The 10881-nt window shown below is 34.9% G+C and overlaps 1 protein-coding gene across 3 annotated transcripts; it reads left to right on the top strand.

Moving 5' to 3' along the window:
• Nucleotides 1-384: 384 nt before the first annotated feature.
• Nucleotides 385-10453, top strand: LOC112741009 (DEAD-box ATP-dependent RNA helicase 17). 3 transcript variants are annotated; one of them, XM_025789793.3, is made up of 13 exons: nucleotides 385-890; nucleotides 1034-1113; nucleotides 3876-3917; nucleotides 4377-4575; nucleotides 4747-4819; nucleotides 4927-5036; nucleotides 5746-5889; nucleotides 6463-6571; nucleotides 6712-7064; nucleotides 7168-7241; nucleotides 7516-7820; nucleotides 8397-8643; nucleotides 9688-10453. In XM_025789793.3, the coding sequence occupies exons 4-13, from the start codon at nucleotides 4401-4403 to the stop codon at nucleotides 9934-9936; spliced, it is 1839 nt and encodes a 612-aa protein (XP_025645578.1). In that variant the 5' UTR covers nucleotides 385-890; nucleotides 1034-1113; nucleotides 3876-3917; nucleotides 4377-4400; the 3' UTR covers nucleotides 9937-10453. The 3 variants fall into 3 exon arrangements, 2 of the variants coding, with proteins under 2 accessions (XP_025645578.1, XP_025645577.1); XR_003171357.3 differs by lacking the exon at nucleotides 3876-3917 and adding an exon at nucleotides 9008-9174 and having other exon boundaries at nucleotides 412-890; XM_025789792.3 differs by lacking the exon at nucleotides 3876-3917 and having other exon boundaries at nucleotides 412-890.
• Nucleotides 10454-10881: the final 428 nt, after the last annotated feature.

Genomic DNA, 10881 nt, shown 5'->3' with positions numbered 1-10881 from the left:
TAACAAAAATTACTAAAATTTTAGAAAAAATAAAAATTGTTAATATAAAAATTATAATAAATAAATAAATAAATAAATAAATAGTTAAGAATTAATATTTTAATAATTAAATCTTCTTAACAATTTTTTAGAATAATTTTTTTTAAATTAATTAACTAATTAATCCCAAATAAATATTTATATATATTTATATAACATTAAAAATCAAACAGCATATATTAAAAATTATAAAAAATAATTAAAAATATATTTATCTCTTTATAATAAAATTTGGTGTTTCTTAATAATTTTAATATTAAAATTTTTTTTAAATAATTAAATCTTTTTAACTGTTCTTTAGAATAATTTTTTTTAAATATTTTATCCTAATCCTAAAATCCCCGTATAAAACCCTAATTCCCAATTTCAATTAAAACACAACGTGCACCACGTTCAGAAACGGAAGGGAGAAGAGCTAAGAAGGAAGACAGGGGAAGAAAGGAGAGGAACGAGGGAGAAGAGGAGAGCGAGGGACCCAGGTTGTCACCGTCGAACCCGCCAACCGCGTCGCCATTGTTCGTCCTCATCACTGCCAGGGACGTCGCTAGGGAGCTCGCGCAAGTTGAACCGTGCTGTCTTCCCGCACCATCGCTGCCACCGTCGAGCCTTGTCGTTGTCACGCAAGACGCCACCACTGCCGTTAATCGAAGCCGCCGCTCGCGAAGCCAAACCGCTGTGGAGCCTGAAGCCGAAGGGGGTTGTTACCACTGCTGTTCCTAGGGCACGTTGCTGCTGCTGTTGGGTTTGTCGCAGGGAGGAATCCGAGCAAGGAAAGGAAGAAGGTGGCGATGGAGACCTCCGCTGCTGATTGATTGTAGTGAGAGACGTTGTAGCCACCACTTTTCATTTTGGTAAGTTCATGGGTAAGACTGCCTTGATTCTTCTCTGTGCCATTTTATTTAGGCAGCTAGTGTTGATCAGTTTAATTTACCAGAGTCATTATTGTCATTGCTCGGCTGCCCTTAGTTAGAACTACTGAATGTTGTTGCTGCAGGATTACATTGAAATTGTCGCTGATGCTGTGAATTCAGAATAAGCGGGCTTATCGTGGTTAATTCGTGCCAGCTAATCGAGGTAGGGGGTTTAACTTAAACGATTTTAATTTAAGAATGCCCATAAAGTTTATTGAGTAATTGCAAATAGTTTTAATTGTTGTGATTAGTTGATTGGCTATATGGATGTTGAATTGTGGCTGTGGATTGATTGAATTTGTGGATTTTGTGAAGTTGATTGATTGTGTAAATTGTGAATTGTTGATGAGTGATTGCTCAGAACTCTGGGTTTGATGGATTATATTGAATTTGTTACTGTTGACCTGGTTATTTCTTTATTGTAATGGTGGTGGACTTGGTGATTGATTGGAATTGAGTTTAGAGAATATTTGAAGGATTGAATCTTAAAATGTTGAACTGCTTGCTGAAAATCTGAGTTTTGAAGTTAAATGGCAACTTTGAAAGTGAACCAGTAACTCAATAGTGTTTGAAACGATAAGAAATTAAGAGCTAAGTGAACTATAATGAGTATGATTGCTAAGATTTAATTTTGAAGATTTCGTATTAACTAGAGAATTAGTTATGATTTTTCAAAGATAAATTATGAAAATATGATTTTTCTGCATTACTTTTAAATGAAGTCAGAAACTTTGAAAAGCTATAACTAATTCCGCGATGATTAGAATTGCATGGGACCAAGTCTGGATTAAACTTGGGAATATATAGAGCTGGACTGAAAAATTTGAGGTCTTTTCGTTAAATACACAATTTATGGCAAATTTTTAAAGTTTGGTCGATAAATCTGTCCTGCAGCAGAAAAGTTCAAACAGGGCAGCAACTTGTTTGTCTTGCTGCGATTCTTCCAAGCTGAGTTTTGGGGCGAAACCAATTTTGTTTTAAAATTTGATTAATTTGGTTTATTTCTCTAAAACTTCAGAATTTTAGGAGTTGAGGATTGGGAGTTGTGAATTTTTGAAAGTTAATGACTTAAGCTAGAAAGAACCAATTTTCAGCAAGTTATGCATCAACTTTCAATGCTTGTAACTCTTAGAATTGAATAGCAATTGGGTTGCAACCAAGACACACATGTTGCTAGATAAGTTAGGAGTTTCCAAGCCAAACTGTAGCCTAATTGAAGTTTTGTAGTAAAAGTTATACAAGTTGAAAGATACTAAGTTTTTATGGTTTCTAAAACAGATTTTGACTTACTTTAACTTAACTTTCAACTTATGTAAATTCTTCATTAAAAATGATATTGACCTGGAACCAATTGAGAAAGAAACTTGGATAATTTAAGTTTAACCATGTTAATTTTGAAGGTGGTTGGATTTAATTTGGATTTTATACGGAATATTAAATATTACACACTGCTGCTGTTTTTCTGGTTTTTTAAACATTATATAGCAGTCACGGTTTTCCTACTTTTCCTGAGGCTAGATTGATCAGAAAATTATGATTTTTGGTTTACTAGAAAGCTTAATCCGAGATGGTCGCATGGATATAAAGTTTGTGCAATTTCGAATTCATTTGGTATTTTAAAAACAAAATTGAGATTGGGCTGCCGATGTGGTTTTGGTGACAACCTTGGATATATATTTTAAGAAAAGATTTCTATATTATTTCCAAATGTTTTTGAGAATATAATGTTGTGGCAATTGCCGATAAGAGGTTGGTGAAATGTTGAGAAAGAGGGAACCTGTAAGGGTGGCTAAGTTTTATTTTTAGGGGAGGTTATGTCCGAATTTTTATAAAAAATATAAGGTGGTAATTAAAATGAATACTTAAGTATTATTTAATGATAATAACTTCAATGATTCTTTTGAGAAAAGATTATTTGGTTTATGAGGTTGTTGGCAAGGGCGTGGGTCTTGTTCCCGCTTGCGGATTTGCAGTTATGAAAGAAAAAGGAAAGAGTAGAGTACTTATCGTATGTTTATCTGTTGCTTGAAGCAACCCAAGAGATATTTGTTTATTTATTTGTTGCTTGAAGCAACCCAAGAGATGTTTGTTTATTTGTTTGTTGTCCTGAGGCAACCCAAGAGCTTCTGTAGGGAAACTAGGATACCTACAGCAATTTTCCGTTCCCAAGAGTATATATTTCCTGCGAGTGGAAAGTAGAGGTTGTCTCAATAGAGCTGCTAATAATTATATGTGCATTTATTTGAACGGAAAATCGTATCTGGGAAATCGTGAGCTCGTGACCGGATAGATGTCGGGAATGCGGGTGCCAACCGACACATGAGCTCATGGCTTGTACTAGGACTAGACATTTATCATATGCATCTATGTGACATTATTTGGGTGTGCATATTGTAATTGGTTTGCTTATGTGAATAATTCTGTTTAACTGCTAATTGTTATACTTGATGTAATTGCTCTTGATTGTGTTTGAACCTCATTACTTATGTTTGTAACTGGTTGACTGGACTGTGAACTGCGTGATGATTGAATTGCTTGGCCCTGAGGCCGTGACTGGTTTGTGTTTGAGGCTCAGTAGAGTATGAAAGATCAAACTGGTTCAGCATAGACTTAATGAACCTATGCTTGGAACAGATTGGTCATTCATACAGTTTAGGAAAACTTTTAAGATTTTAATAAAGGAAAATATGGATTTAGGATTTTGGATAACTAACTGATGCTTTTAAAGAAGGTTATGGATTTTAAATGTTAAACCGTTGGTTTTCAAGAGGATTCATAAGGCAATGAAGTCAATTTTCTTTTAAATATCTCTGAACGGAATTAACTATTTGCGTTTTATTCTCTACTTTCACGCCTCACGGCATTCTCTACCTCTACTGAGAACATGTGGTTTGGTTCTCACTCCCAAATTTTCCACCATTTCAGTGACATAGGTTTGAAGATGCAATATGAAGCTGCGAGTGATTTGTAGGTTTTCTTTATGGTTTTAATTGCTTTCATAGAGTCCCTTCGCTGTTGTCTCTTGAGATTTTATTTTACATAGAGGGGTAGGTTTGGTATATTGTATTTGAGTTTCATTTGGTTTCTTCTGTATAAGAACTATTATTAATAATATTTATGTGATTATTATTTGTTGGAAATCTTTGAAACATGACTTTAATGAATAAAAACAAAATTTTCTGGCATTTTCTTAAACCTGAAACGCGAACTCGATACAAAGGCTCGATAATTAAGTAGTTAATACTAGAAAAGGTTATGTAATGTTCTTTCTAGTAGAAATACCCTGACTTAAGCAAGTATTTTGCTGGACGGGACGTTACGATTATTATTATTATCATTATCATTATCATTATTAAAGTCAAATAATCTATTGCAATATCTGCCATCTCTAATTTTTGTTAAACCCTTGGTGTAATGGTGCTATAGAGTTGAGAATTTGAAAGAAAAGAAATGGGGATAAAGAAGAGCGAAAAAGGCAGCAAGAAAGTGATGGAAAATAAGAAGAATGAGAAGAAAGATGTTGGCAGTGCTGCCAGCAATGCAACCATAGGAAATGACAGCGTTTTTGCTTCTTGCTCCTTCTCTAGCCTTGGTCTTCACCCTTCCTTGTGCGATGAACTGCGTGGTATTTCCTCTCTTGCTCTCCCGCTTTCTTTGATTTTTATTTCTTTCATAAATTTTCATTCCTATCGTCACAGAACCATGCCTGGTTAGAATTGAGCTTAAGAGTAACCTACAATTTACCCATTTTTTTTGTTCCAAATGGGAAAAGAGTTTATATGTTTTTTGTTGATAGAAAAATTGGGATTCGAGGTTCCAACTCTGGTGCAAGCTCAAGCCATTCCTGTTATTCTCGCTGGCCGTCATGCGTATCCTTTTTTCCTTCTCTCTGGATTTAGAAATCTTCCTTCATCTTCTTTTCTTTAGCACATGCTATATCTTCTTATTTACGGGTTCCTTAATGATAAAATTTTAGACTTATTAATGCTGCCACAGGCACAGGGAAGACAGTTGCCTACTTAGCTCCACTTATTCATCACTTGCAGAATTATGATACTCGCACACAACGCTCTGATGGAACATTTGGTAAGTCTTTTTTTAATACCTATTTGTTCAATTTCTCTCCATTTATTTGTCACAGATAGATAACAATTATGCATGCTTGTTACTGTGTATCATGTCATATTGCCCTGGATTTGAGTATACTGCTATAGCTTGAAATAATGCTTTCAAATGGGAAAAGGTGAACATAGAAAGTTTCTCTTTTGGTTGGAGCACAATTGTCGCACCTTAAATTCAGACAAGCAAGTTTTATGGGATAAGATTAGACCTTCTAGCATCTATTTTGTATAAAGCTCATAATATAAGTCTTTCCCTCCCAGACATGTTGAGAGATTTTAAAGCTACACTACATTGATAGGTCTCCTTTGGATTGTTTTTGCTCTTATATGGAGGATCTCTTACCCTCCATCTTGTAAATATTCTTCTCTCTGTCTCAATGATATTCTTCGTGATATATATCTTGCTCATAAGTTTTTGATACTTCACTGAATATAGAGTTTTTACCCCCCTGCCTTTTCCTCCCCAATAATGTGTTGTTTGTTACTACTATTGAGGAGCACATATGTGAAGTTTAATGATAATGCATCATCTGAAAGTTTTGTGTTAATTTTTTTTTATGGGAACATTGTACTGACCGTTTGTTTTCCCCTTTTTGTAACACAAAATAGTATTGCATTTCTTTCTTTAATTTAGTCTGAATCAGTTACAGATTTAATTGATTTGCTGGAAATAGCGTTGGTTCTTGTACCGACGCGTGAGCTTTGTCTGCAGGTTTATGAAATTCTTCAAAAGCTATTGCATCGATTCCATTGGATTGTTCCCGGGTATGTTATGGGTGGTGAAAATAGATCAAAGGAGAAAGCTAGGCTACGCAAAGGTAGAAATCAAGTATATTTATCAATAACACATTTGAGAAAAACCCAAATCAGCCCCTGACAATTACCTCGAAAGACAACGAGGCCCCTGACAAAAAAAAAACCCCAACCCGGCCCCTGACAAAAAAAATAAACCCAACCCGGTCCCCTGACAATTACTTCGAAAGGACAACGAGGCCCCTGTGCAAAAAAAAAATCAATGTTATTTTTTTTGGCACAGGGGCTAATTTGTCCCAAAAAAAATTTATCAGGGGCCGGATTGGGTGTTTTTTTTTCTTGGGGGCCTCGTTGTCCTTTCGAGATAATTGTCAGGGGCCGGATGGGGTATTCACTCATAACATTTTTAATAGGGAAAAAAAGAACAGCATTCCTATTATCTTTTCATATTTAAGGTTTTGTCCTTTTTTAATCTTTTTCTTTTGTTCATGCGATGGAATTATCAAACTGATAGCAACATTATGAAATAAAGCTGTTTCATGATAACATTATTTAAAATATGCTTTAGCTTGTCGGAGGAACAAGGTTGGACATTCACTGTACCTGGTCAAATTTGTAACCTGTGGTTATTGTTTTAGGCATATCAATTCTTATAGCAACACCTGGGCGCCTTTTAGATCATTTGAAGAATACATCATCATTCTTGTACACAAAATTGCGCTGGATAATTTTTGATGAAGCTGATAGGTATGGCTTGCATCTATTGATGTTATAGAAATTATCATGTGTTGGCATAGTAAATGTGATAATGATTCTGCATATAGTTTTTTTATTTTTGCCAAGTAATTTTTTTTAAAAGGGTTAGCTGGATGTATGGTTTTCTGCAGGATTTTGGAATTAGGATTTGGACAAGATATACAGGAAATACTACATCTTTTGGGTTCAAGGAAAGCAGCAAATGATAACAAGGAGAGTACAGTTCCAAGAAACTCTGAATTTCAAAGGCAGAATTTGCTTTTTTCTGCCACCTTAAATGAGAAAGTGAACCATCTTGCTAAAATAAGTTTACACAATCCAGTGATGATTGGTCTTGAGGGTAAAACAAGAAAACCAGTATCAACAATTGAAAGCATTGATCCTTCAGAGTCTGATGAAGAAGACGAAGTCAAGTATTCCAGTAAAATAGCAACAGCTGTAGATTATAAAATCCCCACACAGTTAATTCAGAGATACGTGAAAGGTATGTGATAATTAGTTTCTTTTTTATCTTTCCTTCACTGCATTTCGCGGTTAATATTCTCAATATGCTGAGTACTTAATTGGAATGGAATTTTGCTAAGCAGTGCCTTGTGGTTCTCGGCTTGCTGTTCTTCTTTCAATTCTAAAGCATCTTTTTGAAAGAGACACTTCACAAAAGGTTAGGCGTCACTAAAGATACTTTCCTTATCTATATTATATGTAGGTTGTTGGAGTTAGAAGATTTTTAACTCTCCGCATTCTCTCTTGCTTTTAATAACTGTATTTCTTATCATTGGCAAATATTGACATGTTCGTGAACAATTTAATATTTCTGGTGTACTTATATTTGGCATGCATTGATCCTTAACTTTATTTTCCCCTGGCCAATTGAACATGCTGTTATTCAAATATTATGCTTTAAGATTCACATAATTGACCTAGTGATTTTACAGGTTGTGGTATTTTTTTCGACATGTGATGCGGTAGACTTTCACTATTCGCTACTAAGTGAGTTCCATTTCTCGACTGATCCTCAAACAAAAGAAAGGGTCATACAGATGTTTCTTGGATGCCAAACTTTTCGATTGCATGGTAATATGGAACATGAAGACCGGAGATCTACTTTTCAGGCTTTTAAAACTGAGAAATCTGCTTTGCTTTTGTCCACTGATGTTTCTGCTAGAGGCTTGGATTTTCCTAAGGTTCGATGCATCATACAGTATGATTCTCCTGGGGAAGCTACTGAATATGTGCACAGGTATGTATACCTATTTTTTGTTTTGGCTTCTTTTCCCATGTTTTTAGGGGTTGTTATGTGGAAGGCATTTTTTTCTGATTTTATTTCTAGTTTTTTATGCTAATTGCAGTCCAAACAAACCTCCCCGGACCATTTTATATCGATTGTATAACTTTATTTTATTTGATCTTTTATTAATAAAACAAGTGATCTCCGAGCTTCAATTAGTTAGATCAATGCTGTTAATGGAGAACTTTGTCACTCGTAAATATTCAGGGGCTAACAGCTATGCCACTTTAGCATCTTAAGAATGTCTTATCCATTCCATGAGGGATTTTAAAATCAATTAATATTATGAATAACTAAATGATTGTCATATCATTGTATCCAAATTTGCTGCAATAAATAGCCCCAGAAGGACCCACTTTGAAAAAGAAAACATACATGATGTAATATCTATCAGGAAGTGGAATTTGTTTCATTGATATCTCTTCTAGATTCAAAAGGATCCTCCCATGCTGTCTTTTATGTAATGTTAAAGTCTTAAGCATGATGTTAAGACTATGATTTCTGATCCTTGATGAATTCATGATGCAGAGTTGGTAGAACTGCTCGTCTGGGTGAAAGGGGAGAGTCCTTGTTATTTCTGCAACCAGTTGAAATAGATTATTTACAGGACTTGGAGAAACATGGTGTTTCACTAGCAGAGTATCCTCTTCTCAAAGTGTTGGATAATTTTACATTACACGGACAGAACAAACAAGTAAAGAAGTCTGTTTTCATCGACTTGCATCCTTGGGTCCTTTGTCTCCAGAAGGCACTTGAATCATTCATCATTTCCAAGGTGATACACTACTGATCTTTCTGAATTCTTGTTTAATATAGATACTCCATTTCCATCTGACTGAATGATACATGAGAAACCTGTATTTTAACATGTTAATCCTATTTTGATTTGGAAAAATGTGCCCAAATTTAACTCTAGAGCCATTATTGTTGTTTGGCTTAGAGCTTTTACAACAATGAAACATTTGGAGTTGCCACTGTTGGTTTTATGCATATGCTAAGCAAGAGGACTTATGAACCGCTGACAATCTAAATTAATGCTAGATAGGTTTGAGTGAAAGGAAATGGAGGGTCTGACAGGGAAATGGGTCATGGTTGTCAAAATCACATGTCAACTCATAATGTTCTATGATTTCTGCTAGGCTCTTCAATCCTAATCACAGCCACCAACTTGGGTTGGTGGAATTGATAAGGGAACTTTTTGAAGTGGTGGGATTGGATGATCCCTGTTGTAGTTGAGTCATTGTTTATGGTGGCAGAATCTGGAGAAAAATCCAACCTACACCAAAATGATTAGACTTGGATAACGGTAACTATAAACCACTCTTCATCTATTTCCCCATATTTATGTCTCCTCCCAAATCTCTGCATTGGCTTTGTTTCCCTTTGATCATCATTTGTGCTGAATGCCACCAAAAAGGGCCTTTGTGCTGCATCTTTGTTGTTCATGTGAGGTGAGCTGCTCTAGGTAGGATGTTTGATCATTCACTATGCCTCGTTTACCTGGGCGGTTATACATCTAATGTATTGACAGAGGTTAAAGTTGATCTTATGACTTGTAACAGTAAACATCAATAAAGAAGTTGTACTCTTGATATGTCAACTTGTCAAGTATACAAATATTATTTCTCTCGAAATTGAGCCATTACATTAGTGTGAAATCATGTTACATCTAATAACGAAGAGGGATGATGATTTCCAAAGCGCAATCATCCTTATTCCTCATGATTTCACTGACAATTTTTGTCCATAAATAAGATTCTATATAGGGATCTTAGTTTCTGTGTATCATAAGCTAACTGTTGTGTTGTCATTTTTTCAGCCCAAGATGGATGAACTTGCTAGGAAGGGATTTTGCTCTTGGGTCCGTGCTTACACAGCACATCGTGGTGAGCTGAAAACAATATTTATGATCAAGAAACTTCACTTGGGGCACGTGGCCAAAAGCTTTGCGTTGAAACAACAACCGTCCTTAGTTGGACAATCCTTCCAAAAGCAAAATAAGAAGAGAAAGAGATTTGAGAAGAAAAGTGGGCTATCGAAAAAGAGAAAAGTTGCTAGAGTGACTTAATGCAAACCATGACAATGGCTGATGATGCAGTTTTGATGAAGCAAATGATAATGAAAATGACAACTATGGATGGATACCGACATACTGTGTCATGCGAATTTGGATCATTATCCCCTAAAGCCATAGGATTCGATACAAAGCTGACACCAAGTGATCCGAGATAAAGTATCGTAAAGAGTCCTTCCTCCATTGGGGCACTGTTCTGTTGTCGACATGAGCTGAACAAAGCTTTATATGCTTGATGCTTGGTACTTCCGTTGTGTATCATTTAACTTGTACTATATAAAATACGGTAATTATGTAATTCAACTCATAGTATTGTAGGAAAGTTTGAAAGGTGATGAAATGTATTCTTTTATTGGATCAATTTGGGATAAATTCCAAGAACTCAACAAGAATGAGACTGATCATGTGGAGTACAAACTGCTTTTTGGAAATGTAAGATATATAGGATTAAGTACTATTTTGGTCTCTAATGTTGAGGTCGATATCTAATGTTTCAAACGTTCTATTTCAATTTCAGAATGTTTCAAACGGATTTAATGTTATTCTATCGTTAAATTTGATTCGAATAATTAACAAAAAAGTTTACATTAGTAATTATTGATGGGTTAATTTTATTTCTATATTGAAAACAAATATTATATTAGTTTTTAAATGTTAATTTTTTTTTATGTTAAGCTTAATTGTGGAATAATATTGAATCCGTTTTAAACTTTTTTAGATTGAAATAAGACATTTATAATATTGTGGACTAAATAAAAATCTGACTCATATTGGGACTAAAATAATATTTTATCCATATATATATTTTCTCATACTAATACCTTGTCTCAGATTATTTGGGATTTTTTGGCCAAAAAATTTTGATATGAAAATACTTTTGGAGTTATACCCAGAGATAGGGCCGGAGGGTGTTATGTCTAGGTGTGGTGGTCTTGGTCT

Source organism: Arachis hypogaea, chromosome 14 (genome assembly GCF_003086295.3).
Source record: "Arachis hypogaea cultivar Tifrunner chromosome 14, arahy.Tifrunner.gnm2.J5K5, whole genome shotgun sequence".
NCBI lineage: Eukaryota > Viridiplantae > Streptophyta > Magnoliopsida > Fabales > Fabaceae > Arachis > Arachis hypogaea.
The sequence above is the reverse complement of the archived record's forward strand: the minus strand, read 5'-3'. Positions and strand labels throughout refer to the sequence as shown.